Source organism: Schistocerca gregaria, chromosome 6, assembly GCF_023897955.1.
Source record: "Schistocerca gregaria isolate iqSchGreg1 chromosome 6, iqSchGreg1.2, whole genome shotgun sequence".
In the NCBI taxonomy this organism is placed as follows: domain Eukaryota; kingdom Metazoa; phylum Arthropoda; class Insecta; order Orthoptera; family Acrididae; genus Schistocerca; species Schistocerca gregaria.
In genome coordinates this window covers 563,539,778-563,560,911 of record NC_064925.1, presented here as the reverse complement: position 1 = coordinate 563,560,911, position 21,134 = coordinate 563,539,778, and the positions used below count along the sequence as shown (strand labels likewise).

Here is a 21,134-nt window from a genome sequence, read left to right as displayed (position 1 = left end):
TGGCAGTATATACCTAACTGATAAGCTGGTGGTAGTCACACCAATGGAAAAGGCTGAACAGTGTTTACATAACAGTTGGTATATAACATGTGTGCCTTTGGTAGGATGTTTTTCCAGTTGCAAGGCTGGTGTAAGTTCTGGTAGGAGGGTGCATAGAGCAAGTTGTACTGTGGGGATGATCACTAGGGTAGGAAACATGGGGTATGGAGCTGGGTGCAAGGGAGCATAGGGTTGGATCAGGATATTGCAGAGATTGGGGGAGGGGTGGCAAAAATCTATTCTAGATGTGGGGGTCAAAATGTCAGACAGAATGGACCCCATTTCAAGGCATGATTTTAGGAAGTCATAACCTTGTCTATAAGTAGCTGATTAATACTTTCGAGACCAGGATAATACAGAGTGATGGTATGTGTACTCCTGTGTACTCCTAAGTTTTTTGGAGGGATCAGTAGTACTAGGATTGAATGTGATGGTCTGGGAAATCTGCTTTTGAACTGGGCTGATGGGATAATTACGTCCAGTGAAAACTGAGGTGACTGTTGTGATGTGTTGCTGTAAATAGTCTGCATCTGAACAAATATGTTTGCCTCAAATGGAGGCTGTATTGGAGGAAACATTGGATAAGGAAAGGATGGCAACTATCAGAATATAAGTAGTTTTTGTTTGTTAGTAAGTTTAATGTAAACAGAAGAGTGTAACTGACTCTCGGTGAGTGTGAGGTCAACATCAAGGAAAGTGGTGTGAGATTCAGAATAGGACCATGTGAAGTTTAATTGGGAGAATGTATTAAGAGAGTCTAAAAATTTTAACAGGTCAGCCTCACCATGAATTCATATGGCAAAGATGTCACCAATGGATCTAAACCAAACCTGGGACTCGAGGCATATGAATCCCAGGGAAGTCCCCTCCAAGGGACACAGAAAAAGTTGGCATAGGAAGGAGCCATCCTGATTCCCATGGCCATGCCCCTGATCTGTTTGCATGTCTGTCCCTCAAAGGTAAAGTCCACATCTATGCCTGTCCCAATCCGATCGCCTTATCACAGGGACCACATCCCTGTGGGGGACCCAGGTGCCAGACCTGCCCAGCCCAACCACCCAGCACTTTCTATTCCACCCCTTTCACAGGCTTTTCCTACATCATCAGACACCAGGCCCCCTGTGAAAGCAGCTACATCACAGACCAGCCCTGCTGCAGTCATTGCACAGCTTTTTATATTTGTATGGCTACCAAACAGCTGTCCACCAGAAATAGTGGTCACCACCAAACTGTGGCAAAGAGGAACATGGACCACATTGTGGCATAAAATGCAGCTGAACATAACATGCTCGATTTCAAGAAAATCATCCCAGTCTCAATGTGTAGTAACTTAATATCCCCGCACTCTCCACCTCACAGTTTCTACCCTCTCTGTCCCTCCCATTTAACATCCCCTCACCCTCATTGAATGATGCTCTCTGACAACACATCCAGCAGTCTTTTCCCCTTCTCTGTTCCTCTCCTCCTCCCAACAGTCCAGCTGGCACCTTTGCCCTGCCACCTAGTCTCTGTTATGGTTTGTACATTTCTTAAAAGTGCTTAATTTTTGTACTGTGAAATAAAAGTCCTTATTAGTGCTTATTTTGTCCTTTTTTATTACAGTCCATATAAGTCCTAACTTTTGTCGTGGCAATTACATTCAAACTTTTAAACTGATTAACTTGTTGAAGTTAAAAAGGTGAAAAAGGACTGCATGGATAGGTCAGAGGCCAAAGCTGTTATGAGGATCTCTCCACTGCGTGATATGTAGGGGAAGGAGGAGAAGGCTATCCCCACCTCAGGCATGTAGAATAGAATGGGGGTATGATTCCCATCAGGCATGTAGAATAGAGAGGAGGTATGATTATATGCAGTACTGATAACTGACACCATTTTCTGTATGTAAATTCATTATTGCATTGCCGGTAGTGGGAGATAAAAATATTGTTAGGGATTGCAAAATCTACAAATTACAGAGGGTTTGTTGACATATGCATCTTCTCCAAGGAAAAAATCCATGGCTTATCTTGAAGAACAAAAACAGCTGCAGAAGACCAAGACAGTATTAGAAAGGAAGCACAAATTGCAAGAGCAGTTGGAAGGTTTAAAGCAGAAAAGAATGCACCTTGATTCTGACATTTCTTTGTTGCACAAATCAGCTGATCAGCTTTCAGAGGTTGCAGAAAAGACAAGGATCATTTCTTACTGTTCACAATGTAATGCACTAAGGAAAAAGGCTCATGAAAAGAAAGAAGAGGTTCAAGCATTAGACACAGCCCAATTAAGGAAAACTGGAAAGAAGAGTTTCAAGCATTAGACACAGCTCGATTAAGGAAAACCTGACGAACTTAAAAACATGTTATGATTTACTATTTTTTTTAATCTATTCTGTGGCCTGTGCTTACTTGTTTTTCTTATTGACAATTCATTCTCAGTTTTATTAAAATTCATTCATTTGGATTTAGTTTTATGCGTTACAGTACGATAGAAACTCCAGAGAGGATTATAAAATGTGACATACTCACCTTAACTGCTTTAATAAGAAAAATGTTTATTGAAGATCAAGCAGACATGCAACGAAGGATAGTGTTGATTATTTTTTAGAGAATTTACCGTATTTGTATTAAGATGATACTGTTGAATTTTATTATAGTGATACTACAATGAAGTTGTCAGTAAAGAAAAAGTGCTTAAAAGTCCTTAACTTTTATTTTGTAAATTCAGTATGAACCCTGTCTTGCACACTCCACCAAGCAGCCAGCACTGACTCCTCTCTCCCTCACCTGTAAACTGCTATCATTCCCTCTTCCCCACCATACTCCAGATTGCTACTTCCACTCAATGCAACACAATGCATTCTGGCCAGAGGAGATAACACTGAGGTGTGTCTTTCTGAAGAAGACTTTGGAAGAAAGCTCCATGTGTTACATTCTTTTCATTGTGTCTGTCTGCAAGTCAGTGTTCATCTTTATGGTGAGTAGCATTCTACCCTTTTCACAATTTTACTCACCATATAGCAGAGATGCTGAGTCACAGATAGGCACAACAAAAAGACTGTCAGGATATAAGCTCAAGCTTTTGGCCAACAAGGCCTTTGTCAAAAATAGCCAACACACACACACACACACACACACACACACACACACAAAGTACAACACATACACACATGACCACAGTCTGTGGAAGCTGAAGCCACACTACCGTTTGTGGCTTCGGCTGCCACAGACTGTGCTCATGTGTGTGTGTGTGTGTGTGTGTGTGTGTGTGTGTGTGAGAGAGAGAGAGAGAGAGAGAGAGAGAGAGAGAGAGAGAGAGAGAGAGAGATTTTTGTTGTGCCCATCTGTGACTCAGCATCTCTGCTACAGGGTGAGTAGCAACTATCCTTTTCATAATATTGTTACATTACATCCTGGATTTACCATTGTTTGATTTCATTTATTCCTTGGCTATTTCTCAAAGCTTCTGCCAAGACAGTCGGCAGCACCTGTTAAGCACATTTTAGCACATGGTGTACAATTTTTCCCGGTGCATGCCTTTGCTCCACACCTTGGAGGAGACGATGGAACCCATAAAGTAACCTGAATCACTAACATTTTGTTAATGCCATGGGCCAGGAACTGGGCATCTGTTTAGTTATTCACCTAGAAAAATATTTACACTAATGGTTTGTACCCTTACTGTGTGACTCATACCAAGCTGCTAGTTGCTGCTCACACTCATAGGCAATCCTTTAATTCAAATTGCAACAAACAAGACATACAAATATATCAGAACAGTCCCTTGGAAACTTGCTTGTTTACAATTAAATTTCCTGCTCAAGTCATTGTAAGAAATTCCATTCCATTATAGGAATAGAAACTGAGTTTTTTATCTGTATTTTTTAACATTACAATTGCTGCTGTTACATGATTGTAGTCACATTTTGTGCATTATTTTCTGTTGTATGAAATGAACTTGAAAGACATTATAAAGTTGAGCGATATCCAAAGTGGATTAACACATATTACGGTGCTAAACTAAGAAAGGTAAGTAATTGCTGTATTTGGTACTGGAGTATATGTGGACAGAACATTGGATGTGAAGTAGCGTTAAGGACTATTTTCCTATATTTTTTAAAAATTGTGTTAGCGTATGTAGCTGTGTGTGATTTGTTGTTTTTTAATTAGATACCCCATTCATAGAGTAGTGATAGCATTTTTCACACTCTGTTTCTTTGTTTTTATTAACTGGAGACAATCTTATTTTAATTTTTATTCATTTAATACTATTAGACGAATATTTCACATATATTTCAAGTGCTATTTACAGTGATTTTTAGTTACAATATTGTGAAATATTCTCTGTTAGTAGTCTTGAAATGTAACTTTGTTAACCTGACTGTACCAAGGATAAAAATGGAAGAAAGTAAAAACATGTAAAAAAGTATAAATCATTAATACTAATTCTAATTGAACATTTCTTGTACTCCGATTATACTGCTTGTTGTTACCACTCATATCCATGCTGTCTTTGCTAACTTCTGAGCTACTGCTCATTTTTCTAGTTTGCGTACACATTGTCACACATGCACAGAACACACTGACACTCAAATTCACTCACTTGTGGCATGGAAAAACTGACTGTTCATCAATGGTTGTTAAGGTTAACTGGAGTGTAGTTTGAGAGAGGATAGATGTGTGGCGACTTGGAGGGACTAAGATGCATGAAGCAAAGAGGTGGTGGGGACAGAATAGTACGCATAGTAGAGGAAAAGATCAGTGGATATCAGTGGGAGTAAAAAAAACTGTGATTGAAAAATGTGACATTTGAAGGATACGTGAATGCCAAGTCTGCATGTGGAAGGAGTGATGTGTTAAATGACGGGAGTGGAGTTCCCAACTGTGGCTATAAAGTTTCTTTAGTGTTGCTGATGTCCTAGTTTTGGATTTGTAATATATTTTATGATTGTGTGTCCTTATAATCAAATATTTCACAGGGAATGGCAAAAAAATTTGCTGCTGTGTTTGAAGCAAATTCTAGTGAATGTCGAGAAGCTGTTGTTGCTCTCCAGAAGAGAGTGATCTTTCACATTAGTCAGCATGAAAACTGCTCAAAATATCTTGATTTTATGGAGATTTTTACTGACTTTGCTGAAATTACTCACATGTCTGATGTTGACGATATGTAAGTTCTGCATAAAATATATTATTTTCTAATTCTTTGATGATATTACTTATTATGTTCATACAGTTTTGACAGTATCGTGTCATAGACATTTCTTTGGTTTTTTAATGTTTCATGTTTAGAGTGTAACATTTTTAATTCTGTACAACTGACATTTCACAAATTGCAGCTATTTCTTTATCTGAGGAAGCTTTTGATAAAATCAGGCTTGTAGATCTTGTCACCGACTAGACAATTACTTGGACATACTGTTAATTTCAGTTAATGTTCTCTGAGTGGAGACCAGTCAGTTGCACCAGGTCTACTGCTTCAGTGATCACTGTTAGACACAGTGGTTGAACATTGTTTGTCGTCAGAAGTGATGTAACTACCAATTTGGTGAAGATGAGACATGTGCAAACTGTTTGCTGAAGATGGTAGTGGAACATTTGTGTGTCTCAGATAGTAGCCTAACAATCCAAATCATGCACAGAATTTTTTTTTATTTCATTGATCTATTTTCTTTTGCTGTGCCCATTTGGTCCAGGCTGTTAAGTCACTGTCCAAGACACGCACTGGTCTACTGCTTTGCACAACAAACCATGAAAACTGAAGCATGCCCAAGCATTTAGTTATTTCAGGATGGATCTCAATGACCAATCTCGAGCAAGGGAACACTGCAGTGAAGCAGAGTTTTAAGTTTCTGTGAAACCCTGAATATTTTACTAACGTTTCTATATTATTGAAATAAAGTTTCTGGCAAATGCTAGTGCGTGAATATGTGAGTAGATGAAACACTTGTATCTTTTTATATACAGAGATGTTGAAGTAACTGTAGTTTTTATGGGATAATATAATTTTTTAAGCATTCCAAGCCTATTGAAAAGAGGAATTAAGGTTTGAGCAGAATTTTTTCAAAAATTATTGTAATTTTCTAAATACAGATTTTGAGACAGGGAGAAAGACACTCTCTCTTCACAGGAATCCACCAATTCTAGCATTCTAGCTGTATTGTGCACTAATTGTGTGGACTGTAGTTGAATCAAAGCAATCATACATCACCAGTTAACTTTTTTGGCACCTACAATACCCAGTTATATTAGACTTCGTCAAGCATGACGCTGCCTGTGTCAACTACCATTTCTCTAGCTGCATGGAATCAAACTAGAACTGACTAATCGCTGATGATCTTGCTCTCCTAGCCAACACCGTTCAAGAAGCCAGGCAACAAGTGAAATCACTACAAGAAATAGCAGAGAAGGGGCAAAGTCAGGACATGCGGGGACCAAGCAGCAATCGGTATTGTAATTGTAAACTGTCGAAGCTGCATTGGTAAAGTACCGGAACTTCAAATGCTGATAGAAAGCACTGAAGCTGAAATCGTTATAGGTACAGAAAGCTGGCTGAAGCCAGAGATAAATTCAGCCGAAATTTTTACAAAGGCACAGACGGTGTTTAGAATGGATAGATTGCATGCAACCGGTGGTGGCGTGTTTGTCGCTGTTAGTAGTAGATTATCCTGTAGTGAAGTAGAAGTGGATAGTTCCTGTGAAATATTATGGGTGGAGGTTATACTCAACAACCAAGCTAGGTTAATAATTGGCTCCTCTTACCGACCTCCCGACTCAGCAGCATTAGTGGCAGAACAGCTGCGAGAAAATTTGGAATACATTTCACATAAATTTTCTCAGCATATTGTTGTCTTAGGTGGAGATTTCAATTTACCAGATATAGACTGGGACACTCAGATGTTTAGGACGGGTGGTAGGGACAGAGCATCGAGTGACATTATAATGAGTGCACTATCCGAAAATTACCTCGAGCAATTAAACAGAGAACCGACTCGTGGAGATAACATCTTGGACCTACTGATAACAAACAGACCTGAACTTTTCGACTCTGTAAGTGCAGAACAGGGAATCAGTGATCATAAGGCCGTTGCAGCATCCCTGAATATGGAAGTTAATAGGAATATAAAAAAAAAAAGGAGGAAGGTTTATGTGTTTAGCAAGAGTAATAGAAGGCAGATTTCAGACTACCTAACAGATCAAAACGAAAATTTCTGTTCTGACACTAACAATGTTGAGTATTTATGGAAAAAGTTCAAGGCAATCATAAAATGCATTTTAGACAGGTACGTGCCGAGTGAAACTGTGAGGGACGGGAAAAACCCACCGTGGTTCAACAACAAAGTTAGGAAACTACTGCGGAAGCAAAGAGAGATTCACTCCAAGTTTAAACGCAGCCAAAACCTCTCAGACAAACAGAACCTAAATGATGTCAAAGTTAGCGTAAGGAAGGCTATGCGTGAAGCGATCAATGAATTCGAAAGTAAAATTCTATGTACCGACTTGACAGAAAATCCTAGGAAGTTCTGGTCTTAAGTTAAATCAGTAACTGGCTCGAAACAGCATATCCAGACACTCCGGGATGATGATGGCATTGAAACAGAGGATGACATGTGTGAAGCTGAAATACTAAACACCTTTTTCCAAAGCTGTTTCACAGAGGAAGACCGCACTGCAGTTCCTTGTCTAAATCCTCGCACAAACGAAAAAATGGCTGACATCGAAATAAGTGTCCAAGGAATAGAAAAGCATCTGGAATCACTCAACAGAGGAAAGTCCACTGGGCCTGACGGGATACCAATTCGATTCTACACAGAGTACGCGAAATAACTTGCCCCCTTCTAACAGCCGTGTACTGCAAGTCTCTAGAGGAACGGAAGGTTCCAAATGATTGGAAAAGAGCACAGGTAGTCGGAGTCTTCAAGAAGGGTCGTTGAGCAGATGCGCAAAACTATAGACCTATATCTCTGACGTCGATCTGTTGTAGAATTTTAGAACATGTTTTTTGCCCAAGTATCATGTCATTCTTGGAAACCCAGAATCTACTCTGTAGCAATCAACATGGATTCCGGAAACAGCGATCGTGTCAGACCCAACTTGCTTTATTTGTTCATGAGACCCAGAAATTATTAGATACAGGCTCCCAGGTAGATGCTATTTTCCTAGACTTCTGGAAGGCATTCGATACAGTTCCGCACTATTGCCTGATGAACAAAGTAAGAGCCTACGGAATATCAGGACAGCTGTGTGGCTGGATTGAAGAGTTTTTAGCAAACAGAACACAGCATGTTGTTATCAATGGTGAGACGTCTACAGACGTTGAAGTAACCTCTGGCGTGCCACAGGGGAGTGTTATGGGACCATTGCTTTTCACAATATATATAAATGACCTAGTAGATAGTGTTGGAAGTTCCATGCGGCTTTTCGCGGACGATTCTGTAATATACAGAGAAGTTGCAGCATTAGAAAATTGTAGCGAAATGCAGGAAGATCTGCAGCGGATAGATACTTGGTGTAGTGAGTGGCAACTGACCCTTAACATAGACAAATGTAATGTATTGCGAATACATAGAAAGTAGGATCCTTTATTGTATGATTATATGATAGCGGAACAAACAGTGGTAGGAGTTACTTCTGTAAAATATCAGGGAGTATGCGTGCGGAACGATTTGAAGTGTAATGATCATATAAAATTAATTGTTGGTAAGGCGGGTACCAGGTTGAGATTCATTGGGAGAGTCCTTAGAAAATGTAGTTCATCAACAAAGGAGGTGTCTTACAAAACACTCGTTCGACCTATACTTGAGTATTGTTCATCAGTGTGGGATCCGTACCAGATCAGGTTGACGGAGGAGATAGAGAAGATCCAAAGAAGAGTAGTGCGTTTCATCACAGGGTTATTTGGTAACCGTGATAGAGTTACAGAGATGTTTAGCAAACTCAAGTGGCAGACTCTGCAAGAGAGGCGCTCTGCATCGCGGTGTAGCTTGCTCGCCAGGTTTTGAGAGGGTGCATTTCTGGATGAGGTATCGAATATACTGCTTCCCCATACTTATACCTCCTGAGGAGATCACGAATGTAAAATCAGAGAGATTCGAGCGCGCACGGAGGCTTTCAGACAGTCGTTTTTCCTGTGAACCATACGCGGAGTATGAATGCAGATGTAGATGTAGAAAGTAGGCCTTAGAATATCATGCAAAAGAAAAGGAAATTATGCTAACTGATCCACCACTTGCAAACAAAATTACAATAGATCAGGAAATCAAAATTGTTGATAAATTTAATTATTTAGGCGAAATAATAACATACAATCTAAATGAGAAGCCATCATGGCAGAATAGAATAAAAAAACTGAACTATGCAAATTACATTACCAAAACTACATACAAAAAAGAAAGCCTATCTATAGAAGCAACATTAAAACACTATAAAACAGTTACACAACCAGAAATAACGTATGCAGCTGAAGCTATCTTCAAAACAACCAATACAGCAGAAATTGACAGAATACTAAAAATAGAAAGAAGAATAATTAGGACATGTATAAATAAACAGTATAAAATAAATGGACATTGGAGAATAGCATCCAATGAAACAGTATATAAGAAAATAGAACCAGTCAGTTAGTTAGTTAGTTATATTACTTGTTCCATGGATCATGAACACGATTCTTTCGTAATGATGTGCAACATGTCAAAGTACACAAGATTCATTTATCCCAAATAATCATTGTTAGTCTTATATACGGTACAATTGTTAATGTTTACTGTATTTCTTTGGCCTATGTCTAAAAATTCATCTATGGAGTAGAAGGAGTTGTCATTCAGGAATTCCCTTAACTTACTTTTGAATGCCGATTGGTTGTCTGTCAGACTTTTGATATTGTTTGGCAATTGACCAAAAATCTTTGTGGCAGTATAATTCATCCCCTTTTGTGCCAATGTCAAATTCAATGAACGGTAGTGAAGGTCACCCTGTCTCCTAGTATTGTAGCTGTGGACTGTGCTATTAATTCTGAAGTGATCTGGGTTACTAACAACAAATTTCATTAGGCTGTATATATATTGTGAAGCTACTGGCAATATCCCTAATTCTTTAAATAATTGTCCACAAGATGATCTTGGATGAACCCCAGACATTATTCTGATAACACGTTTTTGTGCAATAAATACCTTCTTTCTTAGTGATGAATTGCCCCAAAAGATGATTCCGTAAGAAAGCTACGAATGAAAATATGCATGGTAAGTTAACTTACTGATGTGCTTGTCTCCAAAATTTGCAGTGACACTAATAGCATAGGTAGCTGAGCTCAATCGTTTCAGTAGATTGTCAATGTGTGTCTTCCAGTTTAAATTCTGATCAATACAGACACCCAGAAATTTTGAACAATCTGCTTTAGCTAAAGATTTTCCCCCACACTCTATTTATTTCCGGTGTTATGCCTTTCCCTGTACTGAACTGTATATACAGTGTTTTTTCAAAGTTAAATGAAAGTTGATTTGCGGAAAACCACCTAATAACTCTTTGAAAAACATTATTTGCATTTTCCTCAGCTGATTCTTACTTTTTAGGCTTGATTACAATACTTGTGTCATCTGCAAAGAGAACCAAGTTTGCATCTTCATGAATATAATTAGGCAAGTCATTAACATATATTAAAAACAATAAAGGCCCCAAGACAGAACCCTGTGGTACCCCATTCTTGATACATCCCCAGTCTGAATAATCTGATGCCCTTTGTGTACTATGTGGGTTTACTGTTTCAACCTTCTGCATTCTACCAGTTAATGAGCACAATCAGGAAGAAACACATCTCATTCTTTGGACATCTGATGAGAACTCCAGAAAACAGAATTAGTAAAAAAATAATTCAAAAATTGTGGAATAGCTAGAGCGACATTAAATGGATCACAAAAATTAAGGAAGATATAAAAGAACTTCAAATTACAGTAGATGACCTAAAAAACAAGACAGAGAAAACCAGAATACTGCAAGACCCGCAAACCAGACTACAAATGAAAATCAATAAAAGGAGTACAGGAAGAGTTGTCTCAAATGAAGAAAGAAAGAAAATATCTGAAAGAATGAAGAAATATTGGGCATACAGAAGAGCAAAACGCCTTTCGTATAAGAATAGGCTCTAATAATTATATTACCTAAATATCATATTAAGTTATTGTTGCACCAAATTGTATCCCTGTGTAACAACTTGTTTAGAACTTTGTATTTTTGACTAGAGTGGTGCAATGAAGGACATAAAATAAATAATATAATAGAATAGAATAGAACTGACTAATTCAACATTACAAACTCCCCGTACTTCAGAATGATAACCTGCTAAGTGAGGCCAAAAGGGGTATCCCCCTGATCTCCTCTTACTATGGCAACCGAAGTAACTTGTAGCAGGCTGCTATAGTGTCAGAACTATTCATTGTCATTAAGGAGAGTGGTTTAGCCCTTCTGTGCTCAGAGAGAAGTAGAAGTAGTAGCTTGTTTTGTTGAAATCGCCCATGGGTGCAGATCAAATCACATAGTCTCTGTGGCATCATCAAAGTTGGGCCCTCATCTCTTCACATCAGGCACAGCATAGCATCTATGCCTGGATGTGTGACAGCTGCCAGTTGGTGGTTGCTGGGGGTGAGGAATGTACACAGGCCATTATGCGGCAGTGGCAGGCAGTTCATCGATGTCTTCAGCACTCAAATAGCTGGTTTACACAGATGGATGGACATAACTTTCTTTTCTCCCTTTGACCTGAAGAGTCAGCAAGCTGTCACCTTATTCCCTGACCAAATAGGGGTCTTGGTAAGGCAACTCCAAAGCTTTGTGTAATGAGCCTCAGTGCACAAAGACATTTTATCATGGACAAGTTTATGAAAACAAATATATCTTGTTTGTTGTAGCATGGGCAGACTTAAATCACAACTCATTTGAATATGCTGAAGCCTCTGAAAATATTACAAAGGGGCTTTAGCAACAAGATGTGTGATCAGTACGACCCATTTGAAGTTCACCTGGTGTGCTTTGAACGCATCCTGTAGATTGTTATTCCACATGAGAGATATGGAAACGCACTGTGGCACCAACTACTACTAAGTGTATCATCACCTGGGTTTCAACAGCGTGGGATATAAAATACTGATAGAAGTTTATTGTGCATTGATACATCACAGACCCCAGAGTGTTTTTGGCGCCAGATATTATCTCAGGGTGGCTATTTATTCCTGTGATAGACATGTGTTGGCAGTAGCTTTTGTCAGTGGAGTTGCAGAAAACTTCTCGAAGATGACTTTTGTGTTATTCTGGTGAAGATGATTCCACCAAAATGACCCACTTCTTTGGGTTAAAACAATGCGAGGTGCATTGCAAGTGGCTGTTGACTATATGGCTGAACCAGAGAAATGTGCAAGGGCAGCAGCATCCATAGTTACATGACTTGACTGTATTTTAAATCAGGTTATAATTAACAAACAACTTTTCCATTATCCCTGTCTCCATGACAGGGAATTTCTGATTACAGGTATCAAACCTCAAAATAATTAATAACAAGGTACTCAGACAGTCATCCCTTTTAAATAACCAAAGGTAATCTCCACAGTAAATAGTTAGCGGTTCTATCCCACAGCAATAAATGACAAACTTTATTCACAAGATTAGATTTTAAATAGTTAAAAAATTTTATCCCAGAACCACAATAATAAGTGACATTAATCAGCAGGACTCATATATAAATGATTTTACCCAACTCAGTAATAATGAGAAAAGATTATGCAAATCAGTTTTAAAATAGTTAAAAGTTTTTATCCCAGAACACCACCTGGCACCATCTGCAAGAAGGAAGTACCTGCTGTTCACTGGTGTCTGTACCTCACTCCCTATGACCCAGAACCAGTCCTCCCAGCTGCGTGAGATGGCCAGAAGATGGTACTGTGGCCAAGCCAAGTGCACAACTGAAGAATAGCACAGAGTGCCTACATCAAGATATCACAGGCAAGCCACATGGCCCACAGATCCTCGTCACTGTAGGTGAAAGAGAAGTTTAGGCCCCTTAGTACCTCACAATAAACCTTACCTGTGCTGTACTCTACCAGATAGCAGTTGCAAATTGCTCGAGCATTCAGTGCTCTGTAATCACTGAATGGCCACCAACCAGCTGACTTCTTTGGAACCAAGTGCAACTATTATGCTCATCTGCTTTGTGATGACTGTGCAGTGCCTGCCTGAATCATCACTTCAGATTCTGCCTTAGTGATCTGAAGTTTGTTGGCAACAAGATGCTGTAGTGTGGAAAAGAAAAGGGCCAACTGAAGTTAGAACATAGGGCACTGTTGAGTGGTGTGTTGGCTCCAGTACACCTGCTGGAATGTGTCATTGATCAAAATTCTTTTAAGAAGTCCAACAGTGGAGGTGGTCCTGTGCTTAAATGCACAGTCAGATCACAGCAGTGAGCTAGCTGGGCAGCTGATTTTACTGTAGTTGTTCGGTCCAAGACACAGCTGTGCCACAGGTCAAATATGAGGCATTGAAGGACAGTAAATCCAGGCCTATAATATGGCAGCTGATGTCAACAGCAGTAAAAAGACCCCTCAGAAGCACTGCTCAAACCTAGGTTCACATTTAGTGTTACCCAGCCATACCCTGCTTTCAGGGAGTCATTTACTGCAACAAGATTGAAGTTGTATTTGTGGCCCCCACTGCCATTGGAGTGCCCACTAGGATACACAGAGACAGAACCCATGTCAACTAAAAACTGGTGTTTAATGGCTTTATTTGCCACCACTAGGTAGCATGATTGTTTTTTGCCTTGAAATGTGTGATAAAATATGCACAATTTTCCATATCTTTATTCTTTGTTTTAATGCACTGGGGCTGGTGGCATACTCCTGTAATACAGGGCAGGGCAGATGTGGTTTTTTGTACACGACTCCATGCCACATGATTCCTATGACAGTTATGACAGTACCTATAAAAATATTCAATGAAAGGTAGATTGATTGAGAAAGTCTAGTAGCATGACCACCGTGTTCACTAGACCTTTACCCCTCAACCACAAGCAACACACGTTTGCACTCAGCTCTTTCTGTATGATTCTGTGGCACATTATTATCATGTCAGATGTAATTTCTAGGCTGTTTGTACATCAAAAGTTGTTATTTTATCATCAAATCTTCTTCTGTTGCCCTGGAGCATTTAAATTCATATTTTCCCATTACAACCTTTTCTGTTGCTCAGGAAAATCGGGAGCTGTGGTTTTATACTTTCTCAAGTCTCACCCACATTTCACTTGTGCCAGCAGTTCTGTAACATTTTTGTGCACATGCGTATGGAACCCTGTTTCAAGATTTGTATCTCAGAAAAATTGTCATCAAGTTTCTCCTGTGTTTGTAATGTTGAATACAGTTTTCACATTTCCCACATTATGTACATTGGCCATCAATTAAAAATCACTTCTAAGTTCAGTTGTTGGTTTTCTTGTTACATTTCTCTGATACACCAGTTTAATTATCAAATAAAATTTATATACACTTATATACATAAAAATTGGGAAATCTCCCGTGGCTGTAGGATTACTCATTTAGCTTTACAGCTGTGCAGGCATTTAAAGGTATTGTATTCCACACTCACATGCAAAGTGCACACATGCCATGCATGTGACCAAATCAGAGGGCACTCGTGTGTCCACTTGAGTTTTTTTATGTTTTTAACACAAGGGATTAAGATGTGTAAGACTGAGTTCTAACCACGTTGAACACATCCTGTAGTGCCACAGGTATGCTGTCGTGAAACGAATGCCCCAGATCTCAACAGTTATTTATTTCTGGGCATACTTTCATAGGAAATGTTTTTCTAGTCTTGACCAGTACTATCTCAAGGATGTGGAAACTGTTTTTAAAACACACTGTGCGTATAAACAGGAATAATATTCCTTGCAAACTCGAGTTCAGATAAAATGTTCGATATTTTTTTTATTTACATGTCAAGTTTCGCCGCACCAAATTGAGGAACAAATCTCCAAGGTCATGGAATGTGTCAGTATATGAAACTACAACACAAAAGTAATAACAGATAAAAATAAAATGTTTATGGACCCAAAACAGTCAATCCATAAGTTTAAGTAAACGCGAACAACAATACAAGAAGAATCAGCTTAATTTTCAAGGAACTCCTCCACAGAATAGAAGGAGCGACCCATGAGGAAACTCTTCAGTTTTCGATTTGAAATCTCATGGATTACTGCTAAGATTTTTGAATTCCAGTGGTAGCTTATTGAAGATGGATGCAGTAGTATACTGCACACCTTCCTGCACAAGAGTTAAGGAAGTTCAATCCAAACACAGGTTTGATTTCTGCCTAGTATTAACACAGTGAAAACTGTTTATTCTTGGGAATAAGCTAATATTGTGAACAAGAAATGACAGTATATTGAGAAACCAATGTCAAAATAGCTAGACTCGTGAACAGGGATCGACAAGAGAAATTTGAACTGTTCAGTTTCACTAATCATATGCCCATTCTGTGAAATTAAAAAGTCAGGTTTTGTTGAATTGTGTGTTAGAAACTGTAAAAACTGAGTCTTGCTGTGATTTAGTATTAGTTTATTTTTCTACAAGCCATGAACTGCACTATTCGAAACTGAGCCAATGTTGCACACAACATCATCAAGCTAGTGTCATCAGCATACAGTAATCTTTTAGAATGCCTGTAGTACTAGAGTTTGCATATAAACAATTTATTTATGAAAATATACGGTACAATCACCAACAAACTTTACATATTCACATACTCCTTTACCTTTTACCCAAATGAATACAGACTCATTTAGAGATATTTTCCTCCTATTACGAGTATACAAAGACAAAGCAGAAGTCGACATATAAGCAGATTTACCAAAGTCTTTATTAGCAAGTTCGGCCATATGGTAGGTGTGAAATGCAATAATGTCTCTGTCAACGAAACTTTCCAGTCCAGGAACATTTGGTACACCTGTACCTCCACGAACAATGGCTACAGTGAACCATCCGTTACCATGACCAAATGAATCATTAATATCTATACTAAAATTAAGTCGGCAGCCACAGAAAACAAACTTTCGCAGGAGTACCTAGTGTTGGTGGACTTGAAAGTTTTGTTGACAGAGACATTATTGCATTTCGCACCTACCACATGGCCGAACTTGCTAATAAAAACTTTGGTAAATCTGCTTATATGTCGACTTCTGCTTTGTCTTTGTATACTCGTAATAGGAGGAAAATATCTGTAAATCATTTTCATTTGGGTAAAAGGTAAAGGAGTATGTGAATATGCAAAGTTTGTTGGTGATTGTACCATTGCCGTTCTAAACAGACAGTGTACAAAACTATCGAGAACATTGAGTTTGCTACAAATTCTGGAGACAAGAAGAATCGTACACCAGTCAATTATGTCGCTGCTCAAGCCTTGCTGCACGGACCTTCTGTTTTCTGTGGGTGCCGACTTAATTTTAGTTTACATATTAATGATTCATTTGGTCATGGTAACGGATGGTTTACTGTAGCCATTGTCCGTGGAGGAGACTTTGGTAAATCTGCTTATATGTCGACTTCTGCTTTGTCTTTGTATACTCGTAATAGGAGGAAAATATCTGTAAATGAGTCTGTATTCATTTGGGTAAAAGGTAAAGGAGTATGTGAATATGTAAAGTTTGTTGGTGACGGGTTGGTACGTCATGGTAACGGATGGTTCACTGTAGCCATTGTTCGTGGAGGTAAAGCAGTACCTAGTGTTGGTGGACTTGAAAGTTTTGTTGACAGAGACATTATTGCATTTCGCACCTACCACATGGCTGAACTTGCTAATAAAGACTTTGGTAAATCCGCTTATATGTCGACGTCTGCTTTGTCTTTGTATACCCGTAATAGGAGGCAGCCTGAAATATTTTAAGTCTGACTCAAGGTCACGCGTTATCGGACTTCTATATAGCGAGCGAGTGCCGCGCAGCGGCTCATTCGCGCTGCTGCTGCTGCTGCACAGGCAACTGCATTGAACGCTGCCAAGATGCCTTACAGAAGATACCGTCGCCATTCAAAACAGACTGTCTACAAAACTATCGAGAACATTGAGTTCGCTACAACAGCTGGAGACAAGAAGAATCATATACCAGTCAAATCAGTCGCTGCTCAGGCCTTGCTGGACGGACCTTCTGTTTTCTGTGGCTGCCGACTTAATTTTAGTTTAGATATTAATGATTCTCTGTCACAGAGGTGTATTTCAGACTTCAACCTCAGAAAGGCATTTGCCAAGAAAGTTATATGATTTCCTGTAGAAATTAAATTTTTATTTAATTCACCATCAATGCTCAGAAAATGATTATTAAATACTGTACATATATCTGATTTATCAGTAGCAGAAATATTTTTACTGTGAACTGACTTTATATTGTCGACCTTGTGCTGCTGACCAGACACTTCCTGCACAACTGACCATATGGTTTTAATTTTATTAGCTATTCTATTTGCATGCCACGTTCTCTTTGCCTTCTGAATAACATTTTTAAGCACCCTACAATACTGTTTGTAATGGGCTACTGTAGCTTGATTGTGACTACTTCTAACATTTTGATATAATTCCTGCTTCGTTCTACATAGTATCCTTATCCCATTAGTCAGCCACACAGGCTGCCTACTACTGCTAGTAGCCCATTTAGAACATTCTAATGGAAAGCAACTCTCAAAGAACATGAGAAATGTCTTAAGAAAAGCATTTTATTTATCATCATATTGTGTAGAAAATTTTGCTGCATATGACTGTAGAACTGGTGGAAAAGGGAGTTATGTAGGCCCTGTGTTGCCATCCATTGCTCAGCTATATGGTGAGCTGTCTTTAATCATCCCATTGTTTGTGTTCTACCTAAAATTTACCCATAACAAATTATAACTGTAATTTCATAATTAAATCCAGTCTGAAAACAGATAGTGTTGGAGTATTGAAAATAAAGTGTTCTACATTTGACTTGGAGGTTCATAGTGTAGAGAAATTAAAATAAACACCGTTAACATCATATTTCTTACAAAATACAGAAATAATGAAAGAATAGTGCGGAGGCATGGAGTGGTAGGCAGGCACAATGGAAAAATCCCTGGTGAAGTACTTAGTCTTGTAGCTGAATAATATGTAGCAGTATTTTCCGTTGTGACACTCTGCCACTCAGCATCTCCTCTGCGTGGTGAGTAGGAATCTACCCTTTCATATTTTTGTTATTGTGTCCCATATTTTCCATTGTTTGATTGTTATTTTCATGTGGCAGAAATAAAGGTCATAGACATGTAATATATTTGTAATTTATGTTTCTGTTTACCAGATAGTTTATTGTAGGGTCCTTTTCTGACCCAACTTTTTTAATTGTTATGATTCTAATATGTGCCTTAATTTTCATGCCTCTCAAATTTAAGACTTGAGTATTTACGACAGAATGTGCCAACGGAGGAACTATGTCACATAGGAGAGTCGGCACCATTCAAGCATTACATTAACTGCTTATTAAAAGTAAAGAAAAGTATCTGAAACAATCAGTCAAGTAAGTAAATTTCTCAAAATAATAAAAAAGAACATTAATTTCATCAGTATTATCAGGTTGTTGATACGAAAGGTGGTTTGAAAAGTTCTCGGAACAGAATACAAAAAAAAGTGCTTACGTCACTGAAACTTTTTTTAATTTTCAATGTAGTCTCCTTGTTGATTAATGCACTTGGTTCAACGATGTTCCAGTGCTTTGATTCCATCTCGAAAATGAGTTTTCTCCAGGCCTGCAAGATAGTTGTCAACTCGGGCTATCAATTCTTCGTTTGAAGTGAATCTTCATCCACCAAGAAAAATTTTTAGATTTGAGAAAAGATGGAATTCTGACAGAGTCATGTCAGGTGGATAAGGTGGGTGTGGCAACAACTCATACCTTAGTTCGTGTAATTTTGCCTTGGCGACAGCACATGTCGAGAGTTGCGGCACCCATCTTGCAGATAATTTTTTCATTTATAATTCTTCAGTTAAAATGTGATATAGCCTTTCAGATGATGTCTGGCAAGTGTGAGCAATTTCATGCACTTTCAATCAGTGATCCTCCATGACCATTGTGTGCACTTTTGTAATGATTTCTGGAGTAGTGACACATCTAGACCGACCACTGCGCAGATCATCATCTAAGCTCTTCCGACCAAATTTAAATTCCTCTGTCCACTGGGCAACAGTTGAATATGAAGGAGCAGAGTCCGCCAGTGTATTCTGGAAATTGGCATGAATGTTCTTTGCTTTCATACCTTTCTTTATGAAGTACTTAATCACTGCTCGAATCTCGTTCCCCCCCCCCCCCCCCCCCCCCCTCAATTTAGCAAATCACAACACGTGAACAACAACAGAGCCATGTCACTGCCACAGCACGTGTTTACAGGCAACAGTCCAATGAATATCATGTGAACAGTGCATTGCACCAGCACTGGCCTATCGTGGTGATTCTGAGAACTTTTCAAACCGCCCTTCTACAATGATCATGCTTAAATTTGGATCAAACCTTGAGATTTTCAACTTAAAGATGTTACTTTTGTTCAGCATGTAATTTATTCTATGTTTATTCTATATACTTGCTTTAGAGTTCTAATTGAGGGGAGCACCTAGATTAGAAGATGCAATCTCCGTCCAGTACATAGACAACCATGGGAGAGAAACATTGTGTGGGAGAGATTATCGTTCCCAATCCCTCATACCTTGCAGCCACTATACTTATTCTTTGTGACTAGGGCTGCATATCTACCTTGTCTGTTGGTAGAGAACTATCTTTTCTGAGAAGAAGTTGTTGATGACTGGATACAAAATGTTAACAGCTCAAATTTTTCCTGCTTCTACTGTTTCAGACTACCAGACCTGCTCTCAAGAGAAGTTTACTAGTTATAGTATCCGTTATCCATTTGTTTTGTATAATATAACAAAACCGGTATGGCTTGCTTGATGTTCTCAGCAACTATTGTGATACAAAATAGATACTAGTGCTCTTACAGTGCTGTGTGTTGCAGTGGTGTCAGTAAATATTTGAGTAGGTAACAGGTAGTGGCAATACGAAGTCCATTATAAGTCACAAGACTGAACATGTTCTCATATTGTGTCCAGCCCAAAGCTCATACAACTTTGAGATGACGTATCAGTTAATTTAACATTATCCAAATGATGGACTGGTCATTGCACTAAACTTAAGTTGCCACAACATACATCTTATTTAGAAATTTTTGGGTGTGTGGAATAAACGAAAACTAAATGCTACGGACTAAAAGTAGTTATGAGAGACAAGTGGATGACTTTAACTGTGAATGCCAAGCAGTCATCAAAAGGTATTGGGAACCTTTTGGAAATTGTTGTCTCCAAACATGTTGTCTGTGGTTATCGAGGTACAAACAGATCCCAGTTTCATCCGTAAACAATACCCAACACCAATCTTGGGGTGTCCATTCTTACCCATCTGTAATGGAGTCCACGGTATTGTGGTGTACGACATGGTGCTTGCCATGGTCACCAAAAATGAAGATTCATATCATGCAATTGTTTCCTAACAGTTTAATGTGATATATACTGTAACCTCTTCAAATGCCAAGCTCAGTTCTGGAACACACAGCCCGTAGTTCCTTAGACACATAGATATCAATCATACTGTGCAGCTGTGTAATGTGGACTGTCTGTATGGTGTAAGTCCTCAACATTACTTCTGACCTGTAACTGATTCCATGTCCGCACTACATCACTGGTGCTTTATTTCCAACTGCCAAACCGCAGTCCATTCAAGTCTGGTAAATCTGCCTGTAAGTAGCACTCATGGTAGTTATGCGTATGTTCACAAACAACATTGGTGACCTTCTGATCAGTACATTAACAGTTACAATAGTAACACACATCTACGACATAACAGGATGATTCAAAACTTTCATTGTATGTATGTATACATCCTGTACAGTTTCAGCTAAAAGGAGGTGTAATTGCATAAAACAGTAACTGAAATCAATAGCATGGATTGTTGATTGTACACTATGCTTTCCACACAGCTATCCCACTGTCCCATGTTCATCTGAGAAATGTGTGCTGCTTGAATGTTGTGCTTCATACTAAGTGTAA

The 21,134-nt window shown here is 38.8% G+C and overlaps 1 protein-coding gene across 5 annotated transcripts in view; it reads left to right on the top strand.

The window, feature by feature from the left end:
- LOC126279017 (cohesin subunit SA-2-like) overlaps positions 1-21,134 on the top strand; it is a 359,735-nt gene that overhangs the window by 325,527 nt on the left and 13,074 nt on the right. For 3 of the 5 annotated variants that reach the window (XM_049979406.1, XM_049979405.1, XM_049979404.1), the window contains one exon: positions 4,994-5,181. In XM_049979406.1, coding sequence (XP_049835363.1) covers positions 4,994-5,181 — 188 coding nt within the window. Of the gene's footprint in view, positions 1-4,993; positions 5,182-18,436; positions 18,562-21,134 lie in introns of all 5 variants that reach the window. The other 2 variants (XM_049979403.1, XM_049979402.1) reach the window with 1 other exon arrangement.